At 54.3% G+C, this 26,246-nt stretch overlaps 3 protein-coding genes across 3 annotated transcripts; all 3 read right to left on the bottom strand.

The window, feature by feature from the left end:
- Positions 1-1,431: 1,431 nt before the first annotated feature.
- LOC146762023 (uncharacterized) lies at positions 1,432-8,946 on the bottom strand. Its single transcript, XM_085539240.1, has 11 exons — positions 8,895-8,946; positions 8,340-8,448; positions 7,433-7,870; positions 5,415-5,476; positions 5,200-5,260; positions 4,681-4,837; positions 4,326-4,410; positions 3,737-3,849; positions 2,816-2,986; positions 2,379-2,471; positions 1,432-1,688 (listed from the first exon to the last, which is right to left on the bottom strand). The coding sequence occupies exons 1-11, from the start codon at positions 8,944-8,946 to the stop codon at positions 1,545-1,547; spliced, it is 1,485 nt and encodes a 494-aa protein (XP_085395366.1). The 3' UTR covers positions 1,432-1,544.
- Positions 8,947-10,006: 1,060 nt separating this feature from the next.
- LOC146762022 (SUN domain-containing protein 2-like) lies at positions 10,007-17,467 on the bottom strand. The gene is made up of 12 exons (XM_085539239.1): positions 17,416-17,467; positions 16,861-16,969; positions 16,341-16,416; positions 16,009-16,256; positions 13,991-14,052; positions 13,776-13,836; positions 13,257-13,413; positions 12,902-12,986; positions 12,313-12,425; positions 11,392-11,562; positions 10,955-11,047; positions 10,007-10,264 (listed from the first exon to the last, which is right to left on the bottom strand). The coding sequence occupies exons 1-12, from the start codon at positions 17,465-17,467 to the stop codon at positions 10,121-10,123; spliced, it is 1,371 nt and encodes a 456-aa protein (XP_085395365.1). The 3' UTR covers positions 10,007-10,120.
- A 1,061-nt stretch (positions 17,468-18,528) lies between these two features.
- LOC146762021 (SUN domain-containing protein 2-like) lies at positions 18,529-25,978 on the bottom strand. The gene is made up of 11 exons (XM_085539238.1): positions 25,927-25,978; positions 25,361-25,480; positions 24,530-24,791; positions 22,512-22,573; positions 22,297-22,357; positions 21,778-21,934; positions 21,423-21,507; positions 20,834-20,946; positions 19,913-20,083; positions 19,476-19,568; positions 18,529-18,785 (listed from the first exon to the last, which is right to left on the bottom strand). The coding sequence occupies exons 1-11, from the start codon at positions 25,976-25,978 to the stop codon at positions 18,642-18,644; spliced, it is 1,320 nt and encodes a 439-aa protein (XP_085395364.1). The 3' UTR covers positions 18,529-18,641.
- Between the last annotated feature and the right edge of the window lie 268 nt (positions 25,979-26,246).

Genomic DNA, 26,246 nt, shown 5'->3' with positions numbered 1-26,246 from the left:
CAAAACCTTGCACGTGACTGTGCTGAACCTCATTAGATTCACCCGGGCCCACCTTTCAAGTCAGTTGAGGTCCCTCTGAATGGCACCTCTTCCTTCCATTGTTTCAGCCGCACTGCTCAGCTTAGTGTCCTCAGCAAACTTGCTGAGGATGCACTCAGTTCCATCATAGATGTCATTGATAATGATATTAAAGAGCACCGGCCCCAGGACAGACCACTGGGGGATGCACCTTCTCCTAGGATGAAATCGGGTTTGTCAGACAGGATCTACCATTCGTAATCCCATGCTGACTGGGCCTCATCCCCCCCCCCAGCGTACCGTTAACTGATCTGCGACACCTCCCGAGATCGTCCATTCCATAACCTTCCATGGTACCAAGGTGAGACCATAGGTCTTGTAGCTACCGGGATCATCTTTTCAGCTCTTTTTAGAGACGGGTGTCACGTTTGCCAGTCTCCACTCCACTGGGACATCCCCAGTTAGCCCAGACTGCTGAAGGATGATGGAGAGCAGCTTGGCATCCACATCCGCCAACTCACTCCCCACTGTAGGGTGCAGTCCATCTGGGCCCATGGACTTCTGAACATCCAGCTTTCAGAACAGGCCCCAAACCATCTCACTGTGGATTATGCAAGGCCTATTCTGTCCCCCCTCCCTATCTACCAGCGCAAGGAGCTGTTCCCGGGAAGTAACGAGTCTTGCAATTAAAGACCGAGGCAAAGAAGGCATTAAGATCCTCAGCCTTATCATGATCCTTGCCACCGCGTTGCCCTCAGCATCATCCAGCAGGGGATGGAGATTCTCCATAGCCCTCCTCCTGCCGTTGACGTATTTTTGGAAATATTTACTGTTGTCCTTCCCCTAAGAGGCCAAGTTCAGTTCTAGCTGGGCTTTTGCTTTTCTAATTTTCTCCCTGCACAGCTTCACTATGGACTTGGAATAGTTGTAAGTAGCTTGCCCATTCTTCCAAATACCATAAACTTTCCTGTTGTCCCGGACTTCCAGTCAGAATTCACCGTTCTGCCTGACCGGCCTCCTTGCCCGTTGGCGCATCTTCTGTGATATGGTGACGGTCAGCTCCTGTCCCTCTAAAATAACTTCCTAAAAGTATTCCCAGCCATCCTGGGCTCCCATGCCCTCCACAACTGCCTACCCAGGGACCCTCTCAACCACAATCTGAAAGAGGACAAGCTCTGCCCCCTGGAAGTCCAAGGGGGTACCAGTTCTGCTGACTCCCACCCGTGGTTCAGTGAGGACCAAAAAAACCAGCACGTGGAGATCACTCTGCCAACTCCCACCCAGTCGCTTGCTTGCTCTTCCTACCCAGAAGGAGAGCAAGAGAAAAGGGGATGAAAAAGCACGTGGGTCGAGATAAAGTCTGGGAGATCTCTTAACAGTTACTCCGATGGACAAAAGAGATTCAACATGGAAAATGTTTAATTTTTTATTTGTTTAATTTATTTTGAGATAAGCCAAATAGATTTCCCCAAGCCAAATCAATTTCCCCAAGCCAAATCAATTTCCCCAAGCCAAATCAATTTCCCCTAGCCAGATAGTTTTCCCCTGGCATCGTCGTCACGGGCTGGATCGCCGTGGAGTCTGAACTGATACAGACAGGTGTACTCTGGGTGGCCCCAGTTGCTCAGCACTTGCAGCTTCACATAACTGATGAACCCAGAGAGCTCGTTCTGCAATGAGAAAAAGAAATGAAATGCGTTTTCCTCTCTGCCCTTTGACCACTGACAATGCGGGAGCGACACAGTCGCGCAACATCTTACTTCAGGCTGCCCTCCTAGTTCTTTGACACGCTGATGTGCTCCCATAGCACAGTCTTACCCTGCTCCACCTCTTTGGCCACATGAGTTTTAAGGAAACAAACAGCTACCAAAAGCTGCAGCAAATACGCAGGCAAGTTCTTTGCACTTGCTTTGAGTGTGTGTGCATGCACACAAAACGGAGGGATGGGACACTCATTAGCTTCTGTAACAAGTCACCCAGGCAGAATGGCCTCCCTTACGCTGCCTGTTACCGGCAACAACAAGACCCTTGGAAAGCCACACATCCCCAGTGTGAAAGTAGCACACCAACAGTATCGCATACATCGAGAGGTGCCTACTTCTGTGCAATCGCAAGCCACTTGGTCACGGTGGTTTCTGCTGCAAGTGCAGCTGAAGCTTAGCTGTGCTAAAAGCTGTAGTAGCTCGCAAGCTTAAAAACAACATGGAAGCAAAACCAGCACGGCACTCCGGGCATACGCAGGTAGGGAGTGGCAGCAGAAGAAATGCCAGAAGGCCCTCATACACCTCTGGCTTGGAAGCTTCTGCCCAGCCAACCTGGTTCTCCTCTCCCACGCTTCACGTCCCTCTTAGATGACGTACCTTCAGTTGGAAGGTCTGACTGGGAGCCTGGCCTGGAACAAAGGTGAACTCTCCCAGGAAAATTCCTTCCTCATCATCTTCTGCTTTCAGGCCCTACAGGAAGACAGGGGTGGAGAAAACAGAACAATGGGATGCGCTGCCGGACAATGATCACAGAGCCCCGCAGGGACTGGAAGCAGAGGTGGTCTGGGACCATCCACTGTGCCATTTCCCTTTCCCTCCGCCTCTCAAACTACCAACTCGCCCCAGGAGTGGGAAACCTTCTTTGCTGCGCTACGCTGGACAGAAAAGGAATGCTGTGGAAATGGAGCAACTCTGAGGAACTTCTTTCTCCCCCAAGGCAGGGAAGGACTGCATGCCGCAGCGCTCTTGGAGCTGCTACCACCGTCCACCTCAAATGCTAAGCAGAACCCCCACAGCCCAGGGGTATCACTTACATAGACAGCAAAGTCCTTGGGAGCACTGGAGATGCTGTCTGCACGGTACGCCGCTGCTGGAATTCCGTGGTTTAAGGTAACTGCTGTGGGAAAGATGGCCATGGGCAACTTGATGACAACGTGCCCTTGGCTTCCTGGGAAGGGCCAGCAGTTTCCTGGATGATTGTCAGGCTAGAAAGAGAAGAAGGAACAGTGTTCACGTGTGAAAGAGAGTCCTGACTGGAGTTCCTGCTCCAGCATCAGAGGCTCTGGAGTTGTATCGGCCCATCAGCTCTGCTCCGAAGCACATTAATAAGTGCACGACAGTGAGCTGGGTGCACAACTCGCAGAAGCTCTCAGGCTCCTTCTTTTGCGGAGCAGCTTGCCAAAAACAAGGAGGGGCTGCAGTGGTTGAGGGGCACCTGCCAGGACAAAGAAGGGCTGGCCTGCACGAGCCTTTCCTGCAAGGGGAAGCAATCGCTCCCCCTCATCAATTCCCACCTCTCTGCACCAGCACCAGCCGGGGCTCCGATTTGTTAGGTAGCTTGTGAGCAGTGACACGATACGCTGGCAAACACAACATGGGGCCCTCCTGCAGCGCACGCCCTCTGTGCCCACCTGGGTCCACTGAGAGCCCCAGCGATCTCACACCCCAAATCTCCCGTGGCACCTTACGGGTTCCCCTTCAATGCCAGCCTGACAGTTCCACAATGGCTGGGAAGACATGCAAGCCAGCCTGACAGAAGCTTGCACAAGAAGGACTGGGGGCAGTCTGGCAGAAGAAATTCTCAGCAGGGATACACAAGAGGGGACTAGGGCCTTGCAAGACGACCATAGGTAAGGCAAGCTGGGATGTGAGGACAAGTGTAAGGACAATCCCCTGCAGGGCTTTTGGTCTCCTCTACCCCGTACCATTCTTCCCCCGTTTCTCTGTGTTCTTACCTCAAGAATAATCTCAGGAGCCCTCATATAAGGTGTCACCAGCAACGACTGCCAAAAGACTTTCCCACTTCCAGTCCAGGAGGGTGAAGTCTTGGAATGAACGATAGCAGCGCCTACAAATCAAAACACGGGCCCCATTGTCAAGCAAGGCCAGGAGGAATCAAGGCCTGCTGACCTTGCTTTGCACATAAACAGCTGCACAGAGATGCCGGCTGCCCTTGCACTGTCCTCTTGAAAAAGCTGCTAAGCAGTCATACATCCTCAACAGGGATAGTTCCCTCCTCCTCTCCTGCCACTTCCCTCTGCAGCACAACGCACAGACTCACTCAACTATACTAAAGGGCAGCATAAACTGACAGCCAGCTGAGCAATCGCGTGAGAAACAACACCAAGTAGGAGTAGTGCTTTCCAGATGTGCTCCAGCCCACTGGAGACTCTCTCTGCAAGCACACTCTCAGGGCTCAAAGCGGCCGTTCACTCCTCACCCCCTCTCCCCCACCGCTGCCCAAATGCCCATCCTGTCAAAGCAGACAAGAAGTGCATTGGAATCAACTTCTGTGGTCTGGTGGTTTCTAAAGTGGAATGGCACCTGAAGTCTTGCTGGCGTAATTCGGCATCCGGAATGGGCTTTCTTCCAGCTTCTCCAGTACTTGATTGATCATGTCTTGAACAGCCTGGGAAGGAAGACAAAGGAGAGCGCTGGTCAGAAGGATTAAGAAGGGGGAAAAGAGTTGCCTCCCAGGTTCCCTGCAAAGCCAGCCAAAGCAAACTTGGCTGCAAGTTGCCTGGGAACCTCCACAACTCTACTATGAACATCAGACACGGGAATGGAGAGGGGCTGCTCACTCCAGTGCTCCAGACACGGATGTGGCAGGAAAGGAAAGGCTTTTTCCTGTCGGGAAGCCCCATGACAGACAGGCAGCACTGGCAGACAGTCCTCTTACCTCGCCGGTGAAGCCTGGGAGCTCAGTTCTCCGGAAGGCCTCGTGGAGAGCACGCACAGTAATGTCCCTTGCTCCCCACTGCAGGAAATGAAGCTGCCGCTGGATCTTATTCTGCTCTTCCTCGCGGCTCAGCATTTCCAGATTACCAACCGCCACCCTGGAGACAGCAGGTAATGGAGAGAAGTGGACACGGCTCTCCTCTCACAAGCCATGGCACAGTGAGGCAGCGAACAAGCCTCACTGCGCGTGACAACAGGGTAGCCAAGATTCAGTTGAGACTTGACTACGCTGGTTGGCAAGCTCCACGAGATTCCAACCAAGAAGGTGCTTCCTGGGTAACTCTGGGGGATCGTGGAGCTGTAGCGGTTTGAAGGAAAAGCTGGGAGAGGAGAATGGGAAATGGGAGAAGCACAGGCACTGTGCCATAGAAGTGTGACTCGGGTAAGAAGTGGTCACAGACAAGGGGCAGAGCTCCTCTCAAGAACGGTCTAGCCAAAGGGAGATTGTTTTGTTTTTTACCTTGGAGTCAGTCCTGCCGCCGTCCTGACCCCTTCAACAGCGTTTCCAAGGCAGTAAACGCCTGTCAGGAATTCCACAAAGCTCTCAATACATTGCCGGCACAAAGACTTGGCGTTCTGCCTTGGGCTGCCCACTCCCCTGTCCCCGGGCAGAACAAACCACTGGGGGCTTCCTAAAGAAGCATCCTCTAGTCAGAGCTCTACAGAGAGACTCACCGAAGGGCACCACAACCACGGTGAAGAGCACCAGGGAAACTGTTTCCCTAACCAAAGCTGGCCTACAAAGGAGGAGAAGCGTGGTGATGAACCGCGACGCAGGCAGTATCTCTGCAGCTCTGAAGACAGCAACGGAGCAGCAGATTTTTCCTTAAAACTCGTGAAGGAACCATATCCTTACCAGTCCCCACGCTCGCCTTCACCTCGTTGCTCCATTTCAATGAAGCACAGGATCGCAAAGGAGTGAAAATCGCAGCTCGCTAAGGAGTGAGCCAAACCCTCTCCAACAGCTCGCTAAGGAGTGAGCCAAACCCTCTCCAACAGCTACGCTGTCAGGTCCGAGAGTGGCTAAGGCGTGGGGACAAACTGCCTCTGTGCTGAGGGCCCTTTGTGACTTCACAGTGGTCAGTGATGTCACCACAGGGGAGGCGGCGCCATGTTCTGAGGCACAGCCCTGTTCCTGACAGGGAACAGATTCTGCACCTCCTGCCTGCAGGGGAAAGATCCTACATGGTCGGAACACCTCCTGCCAGCAGCCTGCTTGGTGGGATCCTGCTGAAGGGGGACAGGCTGGGAGCTACAAGACGCTTTTTTCGGTTCCTACTTTTGATGCTCTGTACATCAGATGTCTCACTCCAGGTATCCAGACTTTTCCAATGCTTTCCTGTATCCGTCTTCCTACTGTCAGCCAGCGCTTCAGGCAGACGTGAGGGACTGCAAATGGCAGTTCCTGCAGAAATCACCAACAGGCAGAAACTGCACGTAGTTCTTCCTGCTCGTGAGAATTTCCATGCACTTCAATAAATATATGTTGTTGCCCTCTACAAGATGTCAAGTTGTGCCACTGCAAATTTAAAAGTAGCCCACAGGGGAATAGCACGGGGATCACAGAATCATGACTTGGGTTGGAAGGGACCTAAAGGGTCCTCAGGCTCCAACCCCCCTGCTGCAGGCACGGCTACCAACCCCCGTATATAACACTAGACCAGGTAGTCCAGGGCCCCATCCAGCCTGGCCTTGATCGCCTCCGGGGATGGGGCATCCACAACATCTCTGGGCAGCCTCCTCCAGCACCTCACTGCTTTCTCTGAAAAGAACTTCCCTCCCTGCTATCCAACCCAAATCTTCCCTCTCTCTACTTAAAACCATTTTCCCATTACCAGCCTGGACATGTTACCAACAGGACACAGAACCATTGATCTCCACCCTCTCTCTATGGCCTTTCAACCAAGGAGACCTTAGCCAACAATTCCTTAAACAGCCTGAAGTTTGCTCTTCCGAACTTCAGGGTCCTGACCTCACTCTTTGCCAGGCCCACATTCCTCAAGACCACACACTCAACCAAGGCGTGGTCAACAGCAGTAGCAACAAGATCATCACTTTTCAAGCGCAGCAGCACTTCCACCTCCTCACTTCCCACACTGCGTGCATTGGTGCAAAGGCACTTCAGCTGGGCTTCCTGTCTCACTGCTGTTCTGGAAGATCTAGTATCCCCTAGAGCAACAGCATCCCTCAGTCCTTTTCCATCCCTTTGGACTCCACTCTCGTCATCCACCAAGTTCCATATGTACCCTCGAACTACCTGATCAGCCCCAGAGGCCCTCATTTTGTCCCCTTCCCCCTTCACAATTCATTTAACGAAGCCAGTTCCTGCACTGGGATCCTTTTACCACCGGAGACAGCTGAGTTTCCAGCTGCAGCCATCATGCCAGGTGCTGAGCAAATTGCCCCAGGCTCTTGCCTCCCTTCTCCGGCGCCATCAGACTCAGGCAGGCACTCGCTGCAGCCACACGCTTCGACTGCCCCTTCTTCACGCAGAGTCTCTGAATCCCCACTCTCCTTCTTTCTTTGTTTCTCCCCGGGCCTTTCTGCCTGCTGGACACCCCGCTGAGGCACGCTGTCCGGCACGCAGCCGACAGGCCCACTAACTAGCGGGCACATTCCAGGCCCCGCGCCAACTGCCGTGCCGTTCCACTTCCCGGCCCGGCCTACTGCCTCCCCGCGCCCCGGACGCTCACCCTGCTCGCTGCGCTCCGCAGCGGCTGCCCCGTCGGATCGGCGCTGCCAGGCGGAGGACAACGGCTCCCTGACTGGGCGAACCCCTCGAGGCGAGGCGAGGCGAGGCGAGGCGAGGCGAGGCGAGGCGAGGCGAGGCGAGGCGAGGCGAGGCGAGGCGAGGCGAGGCGAGGCGAGGCGAGGCGATTCCTTGCTGCGCTGCGGAGCGCGGCTGCTCCGTGCCGAGCGCCTCCCCCAAAAGAAGCGCAGGCTGGGACAGACGGCTCGGAACGGAGCTCGGAACGACCGTCCAGGCCGCAGCCCCGCTAAAGCAGGTTCCCTGTGGTGGGCTGCCCCGGAAGTCGTCCGGGCAGAGTCGCGTTAACTGTTGTTCAGGCCTTGAATCCCACAGAAGGGGACTCTGCACCCTCTCCGGGCAGCCCGCTCCGCTTCTCTGATACCTTCACAGTCAAGAAATATTTCCTCCTGTTCGCAGGGCATTTCCAGCGCTCCTGTGCGTGCCCGTTGGCCCTTCATTCTGTTACTGGGCAGCTGCGAAAAGAGCCTGGCCTCACCCACTCAACTGCTGCCTGTTGAATATTCATAAGCACTGAGGAGATCCCCTCTCAGCCTTCCAGGCCCAACTGGCCCAGCTCCCTCAGCCTTTCCTCAGAAGGGAGATGCTCCACGCCCCTCCTCATCCTTGTGGCCCTCCACTGTGCCCTCTCTAGAAGTTCCCTGCCTTAGTTGAGCTCAGGAGCCCAGAATAGGACACGGTGCTCCAGATGCGGCCTCACCAGGGCTAGAGGAGATGGGGAGGACCACCTCCCTCAAACTGCTGGCCATGCTCTTTTTCATGCAGCCCAGGATGCCACTGGTATTCTTGTCAGCACGGGCACACTGCTGGCTCATGGCCAACCTGTAACCCACCGGGACCCCAAGGTCCTCTCAAAGGCAGAGTAGAGTGACACAATCACCGCCCTGTGCCTGCTGGCCACCTCTCCTCTGATGGAGCCCCCGATACCATTTGCTTTCCACGCTGCAAGAGTACGCTGCTGGCTCATGTTCAGTTTCTACCAGGATCCCCAGGTCCTTCTCTGCACGGCTACTCTCAAGGGTTGCTCCTTCCAGTCTGCATATATCCCTAGGATTCCACCGGCCCAAGTGCAAAACCTTGCACGTGACTGTGCTGAACCTCATTAGATTCACCCGGGCCCACCTTTCAAGTCAGTTGAGGTCCCTCTGAATGGCACCTCTTCCTTCCATTGTTTCAGCCGCACTGCTCAGCTTAGTGTCCTCAGCAAACTTGCTGAGGATGCACTCAGTTCCATCATAGATGTCATTGATAATGATATTAAAGAGCACCGGCCCCAGGACAGACCACTGGGGGATGCACCTTCTCCTAGGATGAAATCGGGTTTGTCAGACAGGATCTACCATTCGTAATCCCATGCTGACTGGGCCTCATCCCCCCCCCCAGCGTACCGTTAACTGATCTGCGACACCTCCCGAGATCGTCCATTCCATAACCTTCCATGGTACCAAGGTGAGACCATAGGTCTTGTAGCTACCGGGATCATCTTTTCAGCTCTTTTTAGAGACGGGTGTCACGTTTGCCAGTCTCCACTCCACTGGGACATCCCCAGTTAGCCCAGACTGCTGAAGGATGATGGAGAGCAGCTTGGCATCCACATCCGCCAACTCACTCCCCACTGTAGGGTGCAGTCCATCTGGGCCCATGGACTTCTGAACATCCAGCTTTCAGAACAGGCCCCAAACCATCTCACTGTGGATTATGCAAGGCCTATTCTGTCCCCCCTCCCTATCTACCAGCGCAAGGAGCTGTTCCCGGGAAGTAACGAGTCTTGCAATTAAAGACCGAGGCAAAGAAGGCATTAAGATCCTCAGCCTTATCATGATCCTTGCCACCGCGTTGCCCTCAGCATCATCCAGCAGGGGATGGAGATTCTCCATAGCCCTCCTCCTGCCGTTGACGTATTTTTGGAAATATTTACTGTTGTCCTTCCCCTAAGAGGCCAAGTTCAGTTCTAGCTGGGCTTTTGCTTTTCTAATTTTCTCCCTGCACAGCTTCACTATGGACTTGGAATAGTTGTAAGTAGCTTGCCCATTCTTCCAAATACCATAAACTTTCCTGTTGTCCCGGACTTCCAGTCAGAATTCACCGTTCTGCCTGACCGGCCTCCTTGCCCGTTGGCGCATCTTCTGTGATATGGTGACGGTCAGCTCCTGTCCCTCTAAAATAACTTCCTAAAAGTATTCCCAGCCATCCTGGGCTCCCATGCCCTCCACAACTGCCTACCCAGGGACCCTCTCAACCACAATCTGAAAGAGGACAAGCTCTGCCCCCTGGAAGTCCAAGGGGGTACCAGTTCTGCTGACTCCCACCCGTGGTTCAGTGAGGACCAAAAAAACCAGCACGTGGAGATCACTCTGCCAACTCCCACCCAGTCGCTTGCTTGCTCTTCCTACCCAGAAGGAGAGCAAGAGAAAAGGGGATGAAAAAGCACGTGGGTCGAGATAAAGTCTGGGAGATCTCTTAACAGTTACTCCGATGGACAAAAGAGATTCAACATGGAAAATGTTTAATTTTTTATTTGTTTAATTTATTTTGAGATAAGCCAAATAGATTTCCCCAAGCCAAATCAATTTCCCCAAGCCAAATCAATTTCCCCAAGCCAAATCAATTTCCCCTAGCCAGATAGTTTTCCCCTGGCATCGTCGTCACGGGCTGGATCGCCGTGGAGTCTGAACTGATACAGACAGGTGTACTCTGGGTGGCCCCAGTTGCTCAGCACTTGCAGCTTCACATAACTGATGAACCCAGAGAGCTCATTCTGCAATGAGAAAAAGAAATGAAATGCGTTTTCCTCTCTGCCCTTTGACCACTGACAATGCGGGAGCGACACAGTCGCGCAACATCTTACTTCAGGCTGCCCTCCTAGTTCTTTGACACGCTGATGTGCTCCCATAGCACAGTCTTACCCTGCTCCACCTCTTTGGCCACAGGAGTTTTAAGGAAACAAACAGCTACCAAAAGCTGCAGCAAATACGCAGGCAAGTTCTTTGCACTTGCTTTGAGTGTGTGTGCATGCACACAAAACGGAGGGATGGGACACTCATTAGCTTCTGTAACAAGTCACCCAGGCAGAATGGCCTCCCTTACGCTGCCTGTTACCGGCAACAACAAGACCCTTGGAAAGCCACACATCCCCAGTGTGAAAGTAGCACACCAACAGTATCGCATACATCGAGAGGTGCCTACTTCTGTGCAATCGCAAGCCACTTGGTCACGGTGGTTTCTGCTGCAAGTGCAGCTGAAGCTTAGCTGTGCTAAAAGCTGTAGTAGCTCGCAAGCTTAAAAACAACATGGAAGCAAAACCAGCACGGCACTCCGGGCATACGCAGGTAGGGAGTGGCAGCAGAAGAAATGCCAGAAGGCCCTCATACACCTCTGGCTTGGAAGCTTCTGCCCAGCCAACCTGGTTCTCCTCTCCCACGCTTCACGTCCCTCTTAGATGACGTACCTTCAGTTGGAAGGTCTGACTGGGAGCCTGGCCTGGAACAAAGGTGAACTCTCCCAGGAAAATTCCTTCCTCATCATCTTCTGCTTTCAGGCCCTACAGGAAGACAGGGGTGGAGAAAACAGAACAATGGGATGCGCTGCCGGACAATGATCACAGAGCCCCGCAGGGACTGGAAGCAGAGGTGGTCTGGGACCATCCACTGTGCCATTTCCCTTTCCCTCCGCCTCTCAAACTACCAACTCGCCCCAGGAGTGGGAAACCTTCTTTGCTGCGCTACGCTGGACAGAAAAGGAATGCTGTGGAAATGGAGCAACTCTGAGGAACTTCTTTCTCCCCCAAGGCAGGGAAGGACTGCATGCCGCAGCGCTCTTGGAGCTGCTACCACCGTCCACCTCAAATGCTAAGCAGAACCCCCACAGCCCAAGGGTATCACTTACATAGACAGCAAAGTCCTTGGGAGCACTGGAGATGCTGTCTGCACGGTACGCCGCTGCTGGAATTCCGTGGTTTAAGGTAACTGCTGTGGGAAAGATGGCCATGGGCAACTTGATGACAACGTGCCCTTGGCTTCCTGGGAAGGGCCAGCAGTTTCCTGGATGATTGTCAGGCTAGAAAGAGAAGAAGGAACAGTGTTCACGTGTGAAAGAGAGTCCTGACTGGAGTTCCTGCTCCAGCATCAGAGGCTCTGGAGTTGTATCGGCCCATCAGCTCTGCTCCGAAGCACATTAATAAGTGCACGACAGTGAGCTGGGTGCACAACTCGCAGAAGCTCTCAGGCTCCTTCTTTTGCGGAGCAGCTTGCCAAAAACAAGGAGGGGCTGCAGTGGTTGAGGGGCACCTGCCAGGACAAAGAAGGGCTGGCCTGCACGAGCCTTTCCTGCAAGGGGAAGCAATCGCTCCCCCTCATCAATTCCCACCTCTCTGCACCAGCACCAGCCGGGGCTCCGATTTGTTAGGTAGCTTGTGAGCAGTGACACGATACGCTGGCAAACACAACATGGGGCCCTCCTGCAGCGCACGCCCTCTGTGCCCACCTGGGTCCACTGAGAGCCCCAGCGATCTCACACCCCAAATCTCCCGTGGCACCTTACGGGTTCCCCTTCAATGCCAGCCTGACAGTTCCACAATGGCTGGGAAGACATGCAAGCCAGCCTGACAGAAGCTTGCACAAGAAGGACTGGGGGCAGTCTGGCAGAAGAAATTCTCAGCAGGGATACACAAGAGGGGACTAGGGCCTTGCAAGACGACCATAGGTAAGGCAAGCTGGGATGTGAGGACAAGTGTAAGGACAATCCCCTGCAGGGCTTTTGGTCTCCTCTACCCCGTACCATTCTTCCCCCGTTTCTCTGTGTTCTTACCTCAAGAATAATCTCAGGAGCCCTCATATAAGGTGTCACCAGCAACGACTGCCAAAAGACTTTCCCACTTCCAGTCCAGGAGGGTGAAGTCTTGGAATGAACGATAGCAGCGCCTACAAATCAAAACACGGGCCCCATTGTCAAGCAAGGCCAGGAGGAATCAAGGCCTGCTGACCTTGCTTTGCACATAAACAGCTGCACAGAGATGCCGGCTGCCCTTGCACTGTCCTCTTGAAAAAGCTGCTAAGCAGTCATACATCCTCAACAGGGATAGTTCCCTCCTCCTCTCCTGCCACTTCCCTCTGCAGCACAACGCACAGACTCACTCAACTATACTAAAGGGCAGCATAAACTGACAGCCAGCTGAGCAATCGCGTGAGAAACAACACCAAGTAGGAGTAGTGCTTTCCAGATGTGCTCCAGCCCACTGGAGACTCTCTCTGCAAGCACACTCTCAGGGCTCAAAGCGGCCGTTCACTCCTCACCCCCTCACCCCCACCGCTGCCCAAATGCCCATCCTGTCAAAGCAGACAAGAAGTGCATTGGAATCAACTTCTGTGGTCTGGTGGTTTCTAAAGTGGAATGGCACCTGAAGTCTTGCTGGCATAATTCGGCATCCGGAATGGGCTTTCTTCCAGCTTCTCCAGTACTTGATTGATCATGTCTTGAACAGCCTGGGAAGGAAGACAAAGGAGAGCGCTGGTCAGAAGGATTAAGAAGGGGGAAAAGAGTTGCCTCCCAGGTTCCCTGCAAAGCCAGCCAAAGCAAACTTGGCTGCAAGTTGCCTGGGAACCTCCACAACTCTACTATGAACATCAGACACGGGAATGGAGAGGGGCTGCTCACTCCAGTGCTCCAGACACGGATGTGGCAGGAAAGGAAAGGCTTTTTCCTGTCGGGAAGCCCCATGACAGACAGGCAGCACTGGCAGACAGTCCTCTTACCTCGCCGGTGAAGCCTGGGAGCTCAGTTCTCCGGAAGGCCTCGTGGAGAGCACGCACAGTAATGTCCCTTGCTCCCCACTGCAGGAAATGAAGCTGCCGCTGGATCTTATTCTGCTCTTCCTCGCGGCTCAGCATTTCCAGATTACCAACCGCCACCCTGGAGACAGCAGGTAATGGAGAGAAGTGGACACGGCTCTCCTCTCACAAGCCATGGCACAGTGAGGCAGCGAACAAGCCTCACTGCGCATGACAACAGGGTAGCCAAGATTCAGTTGAGACTTGACTACGCTGGTTGGCAAGCTCCACGAGATTCCAACCAAGAAGGTGCTTCCTGGGTAACTCTGGGGGATCGTGGAGCTGTAGCGGTTTGAAGGAAAAGCTGGGAGAGGAGAATGGGAAATGGGAGAAGCACAGGCACTGTGCCATAGAAGTGTGACTCGGGTAAGAAGTGGTCACAGACAAGGGGCAGAGCTCCTCTCAAGAACGGTCTAGCCAAAGGGAGATTGTTTTGTTTTTTACCTTGGAGTCAGTCCTGCCGCCGTCCTGACCCCTTCAACAGCGTTTCCAAGGCAGTAAACGCCTGTCAGGAATTCCACAAAGCTCTCAATACATTGCCGGCACAAAGACTTGGCGTTCTGCCTTGGGCTGCCCACTCCCCTGTCCCTGGGCAGAACAAACCACTGGGGGCTTCCTAAAGAAGCATCCTCTAGTCAGAGCTCTACAGAGAGACTCACCGAAGGGCACCACAACCACGGTGAAGAGCACCAGGGAAACTGTTTCCCTAACCAAAGCTGGCCTACAAAGGAGGAGAAGCGTGGTGATGAACCGCGACGCAGGCAGTATCTCTGCAGCTCTGAAGACAGCAACGGAGCAGCAGATTTTTCCTTAAAACTCGTGAAGGAACCATATCCTTACCAGTCCCCACGCTCGCCTTCACCTCGTTGCTCCATTTCAATGAAGCACAGGATCGCAAAGGAGTGAAAATCGCAGCTCGCTAAGGAGTGAGCCAAACCCTCTCCAACAGCTCGCTAAGGAGTGAGCCAAACCCTCTCCAACAGCTACGCTGTCAGGTCCGAGAGTGGCTAAGGCGTGGGGACAAACTGCCTCTGTGCTGAGGGCCCTTTGTGACTTCACAGTGGTCAGTGATGTCACCACAGGGGAGGCGGCGCCATGTTCTGAGGCACAGCCCTGTTCCTGACAGGGAACAGATTCTGCACCTCCTGCCTGCAGGGGAAAGATCCTACATGGTCGGAACACCTCCTGCCAGCAGCCTGCTTGGTGGGATCCTGCTGAAGGGGGACAGGCTGGGAGCTACAAGACGCTTTTTTCGGTTCCTACTTTTGATGCTCTGTACATCAGATGTCTCACTCCAGGTATCCAGACTTTTCCAATGCTTTCCTGTATCCGTCTTCCTACTGTCAGCCAGCGCTTCAGGCAGACGTGAGGGACTGCAAATGGCAGTTCCTGCAGAAATCACCAACAGGCAGAAACTGCACGTAGTTCTTCCTGCTCGTGAGAATTTCCATGCACTTCAATAAATATATGTTGTTGCCCTCTACAAGATGTCAAGTTGTGCCACTGCAAATTTAAAAGTAGCCCACAGGGGAATAGCACGGGGATCACAGAATCATGACTTGGGTTGGAAGGGACCTAAAGGGTCCTCAGGCTCCAACCCCCCTGCTGCAGGCACGGCTACCAACCCCCGTATATAACACTAGACCAGGTAGTCCAGGGCCCCATCCAGCCTGGCCTTGATCGCCTCCGGGGATGGGGCATCCACAACATCTCTGGGCAGCCTCCTCCAGCACCTCACTGCTTTCTCTGAAAAGAACTTCCCTCCCTGCTATCCAACCCAAATCTTCCCTCTCTCTACTTAAAACCATTTTCCCATTACCAGCCTGGACATGTTACCAACAGGACACAGAACCATTGATCTCCACCCTCTCTCTATGGCCTTTCAACCAAGGAGACCTTAGCCAACAATTCCTTAAACAGCCTGAAGTTTGCTCTTCCGAACTTCAGGGTCCTGACCTCACTCTTTGCCAGGCCCACATTCCTCAAGACCACACACTCAACCAAGGCGTGGTCAACAGCAGTAGCAACAAGATCATCACTTTTCAAGCGCAGCAGCACTTCCACCTCCTCACTTCCCACACTGCGTGCATTGGTGCAAAGGCACTTCAGCTGGGCTTCCTGTCTCACTGCTGTTCTGGAAGATCTAGTATCCCCTAGAGCAACAGCATCCCTCAGTCCTTTTCCATCCCTTTGGACTCCACTCTCGTCATCCACCAAGTTCCATATGTACCCTCGAACTACCTGATCAGCCCCAGAGGCCCTCATTTTGTCCCCTTCCCCCTTCACAATTCATTTAACGAAGCCAGTTCCTGCACTGGGATCCTTTTACCACCGGAGACAGCTGAGTTTCCAGCTGCAGCCATCATGCCAGGTGCTGAGCAAATTGCCCCAGGCTCTTGCCTCCCTTCTCCGGCGCCATCAGACTCAGGCAGGCACTCGCTGCAGCCACACGCTTCGACTGCCCCTTCTTCACGCAGAGTCTCTGAATCCCCACTCTCCTTCTTTCTTTGTTTCTCCCCGGGCCTTTCTGCCTGCTGGACACCCCGCTGAGGCACGCTGTCCGGCACGCAGCCGACAGGCCCACTAACTAGCGGGCACATTCCAGGCCCCGCGCCAACTGCCGTGCCGTTCCACTTCCCGGCCCGGCCTACTGCCTCCCCGCGCCCCGGACGCTCACCCTGCTCGCTGCGCTCCGCAGCGGCTGCCCCGTCGGATCGGCGCTGCCAGGCGGAGGACAACGGCTCCCTGACTGGGCGAACCCCTCGAGGCGAGGCGAGGCGAGGCGAGGCGAGGCGAGGCGAGGCGATTCCTTGCTGCGCTGCGGAGCGCGGCTGCTCCGTGCCGAGCGCCTCCCCCAAAAGAAGCGCAGGCTGGGACAGACGGCTCGGAACGGAGCTCGGAACGACCGTCCAGGCCGCAGCCCCGCTAAAGCAGGTTCCCTGTGGTGGGCTGCCCCGGAAGTCGTCCGGGCAGAGTCGCGTTAACTGTTGTTCAGGCCTTGAATCCCACAGAAGGGGACTCTGCACCCTCTCCGGGCAGCCCGCTCCGCTTCTCTGATACCTTCACAGTCAAGAAATATTTCCTCCTGTTCGCAGGGCATTTCCAGCGCTCCTGTGCGTGCCCGTTGGCCCTTCATTCTGTTACTGGGCAGCTGCGAAAAGAGCCTGGCCTCACCCACTCAACTGCTGCCTGTTGAATATTCATAAGCACTGAGGAGATCCCCTCTCAGCCTTCCAGGCCCAACTGGCCCAGCTCCCTCAGCCTTTCCTCAGAAGGGAGATGCTCCACGCCCCTCCTCATCCTTGTGGCCCTCCACTGTGCCCTCTCTAGAAGTTCCCTGCCTTAGTTGAGCTCAGGAGCCCAGAATAGGACACGGTGCTCCAGATGCGGCCTCACCAGGGCTAGAGGAGATGGGGAGGACCACCTCCCTCAAACTGCTGGCCATGCTCTTTTTCATGCAGCCCAGGATCCCACTGGCCTTCTTGTCAGCACGGGCACACTGCTGGCTCATGGCCAACCTGTAACCCACCGGGACCCCAAGGTCCTCTCAAAGGCAGAGTAGAGTGACACAATCACCGCCCTGTGCCTGCTGGCCACCTCTCCTCTGATGGAGCCCCCGATACCATTTGCTTTCCACGCTGCAAGAGTACGCTGCTGGCTCATGTTCAGTTTCTACCAGGATCCCCAGGTCCTTCTCTGCACGGCTACTCTCAAGGGTTGCTCCTTCCAGTCTGCATATATCCCTAGGATTCCACCGGCCCAAGTGCAAAACCTTGCACGTGACTGTGCTGAACCTCATTAGATTCACCCGGGCCCACCTTTCAAGTCAGTTGAGGTCCCTCTGAATGGCACCTCTTCCTTCCATTGTTTCAGCCGCACTGCTCAGCTTAGTGTCCTCAGCAAACTTGCTGAGGATGCACTCAGTTCCATCATAGATGTCATTGATAATGATATTAAAGAGCACCGGCCCCAGGACAGACCACTGGGGGATGCACCTTCTCCTAGGATGAAATCGGGTTTGTCAGACAGGATCTACCATTCGTAATCCCATGCTGACTGGGCCTCATCCCCCCCCCCAGCGTACCGTTAACTGATCTGCGACACCTCCCGAGATCGTCCATTCCATAACCTTCCATGGTACCAAGGTGAGACCATAGGTCTTGTAGCTACCGGGATCATCTTTTCAGCTCTTTTTAGAGACGGGTGTCACGTTTGCCAGTCTCCACTCCACTGGGACATCCCCAGTTAGCCCAGACTGCTGAAGGATGATGGAGAGCAGCTTGGCATCCACATCCGCCAACTCACTCCCCACTGTAGGGTGCAGTCCATCTGGGCCCATGGACTTCTGAACATCCAGCTTTCAGAACAGGCCCCAAACCATCTCACTGTGGATTATGCAAGGCCTATTCTGTCCCCCCTCCCTATCTACCAGCGCAAGGAGCTGTTCCCGGGAAGTAACGAGTCTTGCAATTAAAGACCGAGGCAAAGAAGGCATTAAGATCCTCAGCCTTATCATGATCCTTGCCACCGCGTTGCCCTCAGCATCATCCAGCAGGGGATGGAGATTCTCCATAGCCCTCCTCCTGCCGTTGACGTATTTTTGGAAATATTTACTGTTGTCCTTCCCCTAAGAGGCCAAGTTCAGTTCTAGCTGGGCTTTTGCTTTTCTAATTTTCTCCCTGCACAGCTTCACTATGGACTTGGAATAGTTGTAAGTAGCTTGCCCATTCTTCCAAATACCATAAACTTTCCTGTTGTCCCGGACTTCCAGTCAGAATTCACCGTTCTGCCTGACCGGCCTCCTTGCCCGTTGGCGCATCTTCTGTGATATGGTGACGGTCAGCTCCTGTCCCTCTAAAATAACTTCCTAAAAGTATTCCCAGCCATCCTGGGCTCCCATGCCCTCCACAACTGCCTACCCAGGGACCCTCTCAACCACAATCTGAAAGAGGACAAGCTCTGCCCCCTGGAAGTCCAAGGGGGTACCAGTTCTGCTGACTCCCACCCGTGGTTCAGTGAGGACCAAAAAAACCAGCACGTGGAGATCACTCTGCCAACTCCCACCCAGTCGCTTGCTTGCTCTTCCTACCCAGAAGGAGAGCAAGAGAAAAGGGGATGAAAAAGCACGTGGGTCGAGATAAAGTCTGGGAGATCTCTTAACAGTTACTCCGATGGACAAAAGAGATTCAACATGGAAAATGTTTAATTTTTTATTTGTTTAATTTATTTTGAGATAAGCCAAATAGATTTCCCCAAGCCAAATCAATTTCCCCAAGCCAAATCAATTTCCCCAAGCCAAATCAATTTCCCCTAGCCAGATAGTTTTCCCCTGGCATCGTCGTCACGGGCTGGATCGCCGTGGAGTCTGAACTGATACAGACAGGTGTACTCTGGGTGGCCCCAGTTGCTCAGCACTTGCAGCTTCACATAACTGATGAACCCAGAGAGCTCGTTCTGCAATGAGAAAAAGAAATGAAATGCGTTTTCCTCTCTGCCCTTTGACCACTGACAATGCGGGAGCGACACAGTCGCGCAACATCTTACTTCAGGCTGCCCTCCTAGTTCTTTGACACGCTGATGTGCTCCCATAGCACAGTCTTACCCTGCTCCACCTCTTTGGCCACATGAGTTTTAAGGAAACAAACAGCTACCAAAAGCTGCAGCAAATACGCAGCCAAGTTCTTTGCACTTGCTTTGAGTGTGTGTGCATGCACACAAAACGGAGGGATGGGACACTCATTAGCTTCTGTAACAAGTCACCCAGGCAGAATGGCCTCCCTTACGCTGCCTGTTACCGGCAACAACAAGACCCTTGGAAAGCCACACATCCCCAGTGTGAAAGTAGCACACCAACAGTATCGCATACATCGAGAGGTGCCTACTTCTGTGCAATCGCAAGCCACTTGGTCACGGTGGTTTCTGCTGCAAGTGCAGCTGAAGCTTAGCTGTGCTAAAAGCTGTAGTAGCTCGCAAGCTTAAAAACAACATGGAAGCAAAACCAGCACGGCACTCCGGGCATACGCAGGTAGGGAGTGGCAGCAGAAGAAATGCCAGAAGGCCCTCATACACCTCTGGCTTGGAAGCTTCTGCCCAGCCAACCTGGTTCTCCTCTCCCACGCTTCACGTCCCTCTTAGATGACGTACCTTCAGTTGGAAGGTCTGACTGGGAGCCTGGCCTGGAACAAAGGTGAACTCTCCCAGGAAAATTCCTTCCTCATCATCTTCTGCTTTCAGGCCCTACAGGAAGACAGGGGTGGAGAAAACAGAACAATGGGATGCGCTGCCGGACAATGATCACAGAGCCCCGCAGGGACTGGAAGCAGAGGTGGTCTGGGACCATCCACTGTGCCATTTCCCTTTCCCTCCGCCTCTCAAACTACCAACTCGCCCCAGGAGTGGGAAACCTTCTTTGCTGCGCTACGCTGGACAGAAAAGGAATGCTGTGGAAATGGAGCAACTCTGAGGAACTTCTTTCTCCCCCAAGGCAGGGAAGGACTGCATGCCGCAGCGCTCTTGGAGCTGCTACCACCGTCCACCTCAAATGCTAAGCAGAACCCCCACAGCCCAAGGGTATCACTTACATAGACAGCAAAGTCCTTGGGAGCACTGGAGATGCTGTCTGCACGGTACGCCGCTGCTGGAATTCCGTGGTTTAAGGTAACTGCTGTGGGAAAGATGGCCATGGGCAACTTGATGACAACGTGCCCTTGGCTTCCTGGGAAGGGCCAGCAGTTTCCTGGATGATTGTCAGGCTAGAAAGAGAAGAAGGAACAGTGTTCACGTGTGAAAGAGAGTCCTGACTGGAGTTCCTGCTCCAGCATCAGAGGCTCTGGAGTTGTATCGGCCCATCAGCTCTGCTCCGAAGCACATTAATAAGTGCACGACAGTGAGCTGGGTGCACAACTCGCAGAAGCTCTCAGGCTCCTTCTTTTGCGGAGCAGCTTGCCAAAAACAAGGAGGGGCTGCAGTGGTTGAGGGGCACCTGCCAGGACAAAGAAGGGCTGGCCTGCACGAGCCTTTCCTGCAAGGGGAAGCAATCGCTCCCCCTCATCAATTCCCACCTCTCTGCACCAGCACCAGCCGGGGCTCCGATTTGTTAGGTAGCTTGTGAGCAGTGACACGATACGCTGGCAAACACAACATGGGGCCCTCCTGCAGCGCACGCCCTCTGTGCCCACCTGGGTCCACTGAGAGCCCCAGCGATCTCACACCCCAAATCTCCCGTGGCACCTTACGGGTTCCCCTTCAATGCCAGCCTGACAGTTCCACAATGGCTGGGAAGACATGCAAGCCAGCCTGACAGAAGCTTGCACAAGAAGGACTGGGGGCAGTCTGGCAGAAGAAATTCTCAGCAGGGATACACAAGAGGGGACTAGGGCCTTGCAAGACGACCATAGGTAAGGCAAGCTGGGATGTGAGGACAAGTGTAAGGACAATCCCCTGCAGGGCTTTTGGTCTCCTCTACCCCGTACCATTCTTCCCCCGTTTCTCTGTGTTCTTACCTCAAGAATAATCTCAGGAGCCCTCATATAAGGTGTCACCAGCAACGACTGCCAAAAGACTTTCCCACTTCCAGTCCAGGAGGGTGAAGTCTTGGAACGAACGATAGCAGCGCCTACAAATCAAAACACGGGCCCCATTGTCAAGCAAGGCCAGGAGGAATCAAGGCCTGCTGACCTTGCTTTGCACATAAACAGCTGCACAGAGATGCCGGCTGCCCTTGCACTGTCCTCTTGAAAAAGCTGCTAAGCAGTCATACATCCTCAACAGGGATAGTTCCCTCCTCCTCTCCTGCCACTTCCCTCTGCAGCACAACGCACAGACTCACTCAACTATACTAAAGGGCAGCATAAACTGACAGCCAGCTGAGCAATCGCGTGAGAAACAACACCAAGTAGGAGTAGTGCTTTCCAGATGTGCTCCAGCCCACTGGAGACTCTCTCTGCAAGCACACTCTCAGGGCTCAAAGCGGCCGTTCACTCCTCACCCCCTCTCCCCCACCGCTGCCCAAATGCCCATCCTGTCAAAGCAGACAAGAAGTGCATTGGAATCAACTTCTGTGGTCTGGTGGTTTCTAAAGTGGAATGGCACCTGAAGTCTTGCTGGCATAATTCGGCATCCGGAATGGGCTTTCTTCCAGCTTCTCCAGTACTTGATTGATCATGTCTTGAACAGCCTGGGAAGGAAGACAAAGGAGAGCGCTGGTCAGAAGGATTAAGAAGGGGGAAAAGAGTTGCCTCCCAGGTTCCCTGCAAAGCCAGCCAAAGCAAACTTGGCTGCAAGTTGCCTGGGAACCTCCACAACTCTACTATGAACATCAGACACGGGAATGGAGAGGGGCTGCTCACTCCAGTGCTCCAGACACGGATGTGGCAGGAAAGGAAAGGCTTTTTCCTGTCGGGAAGCCCCACGACAGACAGGCAGCACTGGCAGACAGTCCTCTTACCTCGCCGGTGAAGCCTGGGAGCTCAGTTCTCCGGAAGGCCTCGTGGAGAGCACGCACAGTAATGTCCCTTGCTCCCCACTGCAGGAAATGAAGCTGCCGCTGGATCTTATTCTGCTCTTCCTCGCGGCTCAGCATTTCCAGATTACCAACCGCCACCCTGGAGACAGCAGGTAATGGAGAGAAGTGGACACGGCTCTCCTCTCACAAGCCATGGCACAGTGAGGCAGCGAACAAGCCTCACTGCGCGTGAAAACAGGGTAGCCAAGATTCAGTTGAGACTTGACTACGCTGGTTGGCAAGCTCCACGAGATTCCAACCAAGAAGGTGCTTCCTGGGTAACTCTGGGGGATCGTGGAGCTGTAGCGGTTTGAAGGAAAAGCTGGGAGAGGAGAATGGGAAATGGGAGAAGCACAGGCACTGTGCCATAGAAGTGTGACTCGGGTAAGAAGTGGTCACAGACAAGGGGCAGAGCTCCTCTCAAGAACGGTCTAGCCAAAGGGAGATTGTTTTGTTTTTTACCTTGGAGTCAGTCCTGCCGCCGTCCTGACCCCTTCAACAGCGTTTCCAAGGCAGTAAACGCCTGTCAGGAATTCCACAAAGCTCTCAATACATTGCCGGCACAAAGACTTGGCGTTCTGCCTTGGGCTGCCCACTCCCCTGTCCCTGGGCAGAACAAACCACTGGGGGCTTCCTAAAGAAGCATCCTCTAGTCAGAGCTCTACAGAGAGACTCACCGAAGGGCACCACAACCACGGTGAAGAGCACCAGGGAAACTGTTTCCCTAACCAAAGCTGGCCTACAAAGGAGGAGAAGCGTGGTGATGAACCGCGACGCAGGCAGTATCTCTGCAGCTCTGAAGACAGCAACGGAGCAGCAGATTTTTCCTTAAAACTCGTGAAGGAACCATATCCTTACCAGTCCCCACGCTCGCCTTCACCTCGTTGCTCCATTTCAATGAAGCACAGGATCGCAAAGGAGTGAAAATCGCAGCTCGCTAAGGAGTGAGCCAAACCCTCTCCAACAGCTCGCTAAGGAGTGAGCCAAACCCTCTCCAACAGCTACGCTGTCAGGTCCGAGAGTGGCTAAGGCGTGGGGACAAACTGCCTCTGTGCTGAGGGCCCTTTGTGACTTCACAGTGGTCAGTGATGTCACCACAGGGGAGGCGGCGCCATGTTCTGAGGCACAGCCCTGTTCCTGACAGGGAACAGATTCTGCACCTCCTGCCTGCAGGGGAAAGATCCTACATGGTCGGAACACCTCCTGCCAGCAGCCTGCTTGGTGGGATCCTGCTGAAGGGGGACAGGCTGGGAGCTACAAGACGCTTTTTTCGGTTCCTACTTTTGATGCTCTGTACATCAGATGTCTCACTCCAGGTATCCAGACTTTTCCAATGCTTTCCTGTATCCGTCTTCCTACTGTCAGCCAGCGCTTCAGGCAGACGTGAGGGACTGCAAATGGCAGTTCCTGCAGAAATCACCAACAGGCAGAAACTGCACGTAGTTCTTCCTGCTCGTGAGAATTTCCATGCACTTCAATAAATATATGTTGTTGCCCTCTACAAGATGTCAAGTTGTGCCACTGCAAATTTAAAAGTAGCCCACAGGGGAATAGCACGGGGATCACAGAATCATGACTTGGGTTGGAAGGGACCTAAAGGGTCCTCAGGCTCCAACCCCCCTGCTGCAGGCACGGCTACCAACCCCCGTATATAACACTAGACCAGGTAGTCCAGGGCCCCATCCAGCCTGGCCTTGATCGCCTCCGGGGATGGGGCATCCACAACATCTCTGGGCAGCCTCCTCCAGCACCTCACTGCTTTCTCTGAAAAGAACTTCCCTCCCTGCTATCCAACCCAAATCTTCCCTCTCTCTACTTAAAACCATTTTCCCATTACCAGCCTGGACATGTTACCAACAGGACACAGAACCATTGATCTCCACCCTCTCTCTATGGCCTTTCAACCAAGGAGACCTTAGCCAACAATTCCTTAAACAGCCTGAAGTTTGCTCTTCCGAACTTCAGGGTCCTGACCTCACTCTTTGCCAGGCCCACATTCCTCAAGACCACACACTCAACCAAGGCGTGGTCAACAGCAGTAGCAACAAGATCATCACTTTTCAAGCGCAGCAGCACTTCCACCTCCTCACTTCCCACACTGCGTGCATTGGTGCAAAGGCACTTCAGCTGGGCTTCCTGTCTCACTGCTGTTCTGGAAGATCTAGTATCCCCTAGAGCAACAGCATCCCTCAGTCCTTTTCCATCCCTTTGGACTCCACTCTCGTCATCCACCAAGTTCCATATGTACCCTCGAACTACCTGATCAGCCCCAGAGGCCCTCATTTTGTCCCCTTCCCCCTTCACAATTCATTTAACGAAGCCAGTTCCTGCACTGGGATCCTTTTACCACCGGAGACAGCTGAGTTTCCAGCTGCAGCCATCATGCCAGGTGCTGAGCAAATTGCCCCAGGCTCTTGCCTCCCTTCTCCGGCGCCATCAGACTCAGGCAGGCACTCGCTGCAGCCACACGCTTCGACTGCCCCTTCTTCACGCAGAGTCTCTGAATCCCCACTCTCCTTCTTTCTTTGTTTCTCCCCGGGCCTTTCTGCCTGCTGGACACCCCGCTGAGGCACGCTGTCCGGCACGCAGCCGACAGGCCCACTAACTAGCGGGCACATTCCAGGCCCCGCGCCAACTGCCGTGCCGTTCCACTTCCCGGCCCGGCCTACTGCCTCCCCGCGCCCCGGACGCTCACCCTGCTCGCTGCGCTCCGCAGCGGCTGCCCCGTCGGATCGGCGCTGCCAGGCGGAGGACAACGGCTCCCTGACTGGGCGAACCCCTCGAGGCGAGGCGAGGCGAGGCGAGGCGAGGCGATTCCTTGCTGCGCTGCGGAGCGCGGCTGCTCCGTGCCGAGCGCCTCCCCCAAAAGAAGCGCAGGCTGGGACAGACGGCTCGGAACGGAGCTCGGAACGACCGTCCAGGCCGCAGCCCCGCTAAAGCAGGTTCCCTGTGGTGGGCTGCCCCGGAAGTCGTCCGGGCAGAGTCGCGTTAACTGTTGTTCAGGCCTTGAATCCCACAGAAGGGGACTCTGCACCCTCTCCGGGCAGCCCGCTCCGCTTCTCTGATACCTTCACAGTCAAGAAATATTTCCTCCTGTTCGCAGGGCATTTCCAGCGCTCCTGTGCGTGCCCGTTGGCCCTTCATTCTGTTACTGGGCAGCTGCGAAAAGAGCCTGGCCTCACCCACTCAACTGCTGCCTGTTGAATATTCATAAGCACTGAGGAGATCCCCTCTCAGCCTTCCAGGCCCAACTGGCCCAGCTCCCTCAGCCTTTCCTCAGAAGGGAGATGCTCCACGCCCCTCCTCATCCTTGTGGCCCTCCACTGTGCCCTCTCTAGAAGTTCCCTGCCTTAGTTGAGCTCAGGAGCCCAGAATAGGACACGGTGCTCCAGATGCGGCCTCACCAGGGCTAGAGGAGATGGGGAGGACCACCTCCCTCAAACTGCTGGCCATGCTCTTTTTCATGCAGCCCAGGATCCCACTGGCCTTCTTGTCAGCACGGGCACACTGCTGGCTCATGGCCAACCTGTAACCCACCGGGACCCCAAGGTCCTCTCAAAGGCAGAGTAGAGTGACACAATCACCGCCCTGTGCCTGCTGGCCACCTCTCCTCTGATGGAGCCCCCGATACCATTTGCTTTCCACGCTGCAAGAGTACGCTGCTGGCTCATGTTCAGTTTCTACCAGGATCCCCAGGTCCTTCTCTGCACGGCTACTCTCAAGGGTTGCTCCTTCCAGTCTGCATATATCCCTAGGATTCCACCGGCCCAAGTGCAAAACCTTGCACGTGACTGTGCTGAACCTCATTAGATTCACCCGGGCCCACCTTTCAAGTCAGTTGAGGTCCCTCTGAATGGCACCTCTTCCTTCCATTGTTTCAGCCGCACTGCTCAGCTTAGTGTCCTCAGCAAACTTGCTGAGGATGCACTCAGTTCCATCATAGATGTCATTGATAATGATATTAAAGAGCACCGGCCCCAGGACAGACCACTGGGGGATGCACCTTCTCCTAGGATGAAATCGGGTTTGTCAGACAGGATCTACCATTCGTAATCCCATGCTGACTGGGCCTCATCCCCCCCCCCAGCGTACCGTTAACTGATCTGCGACACCTCCCGAGATCGTCCATTCCATAACCTTCCATGGTACCAAGGTGAGACCATAGGTCTTGTAGCTACCGGGATCATCTTTTCAGCTCTTTTTAGAGACGGGTGTCACGTTTGCCAGTCTCCACTCCACTGGGACATCCCCAGTTAGCCCAGACTGCTGAAGGATGATGGAGAGCAGCTTGGCATCCACATCCGCCAACTCACTCCCCACTGTAGGGTGCAGTCCATCTGGGCCCATGGACTTCTGAACATCCAGCTTTCAGAACAGGCCCCAAACCATCTCACTGTGGATTATGCAAGGCC

The sequence above is a fragment of the Coturnix japonica genome, chromosome 2, assembly GCF_054131305.1.
Source record: "Coturnix japonica strain WE chromosome 2, WE-NBRP24, whole genome shotgun sequence".
NCBI lineage: Eukaryota > Metazoa > Chordata > Aves > Galliformes > Phasianidae > Coturnix > Coturnix japonica.
This window is presented reverse-complemented; position numbering and strand designations above follow the sequence as displayed.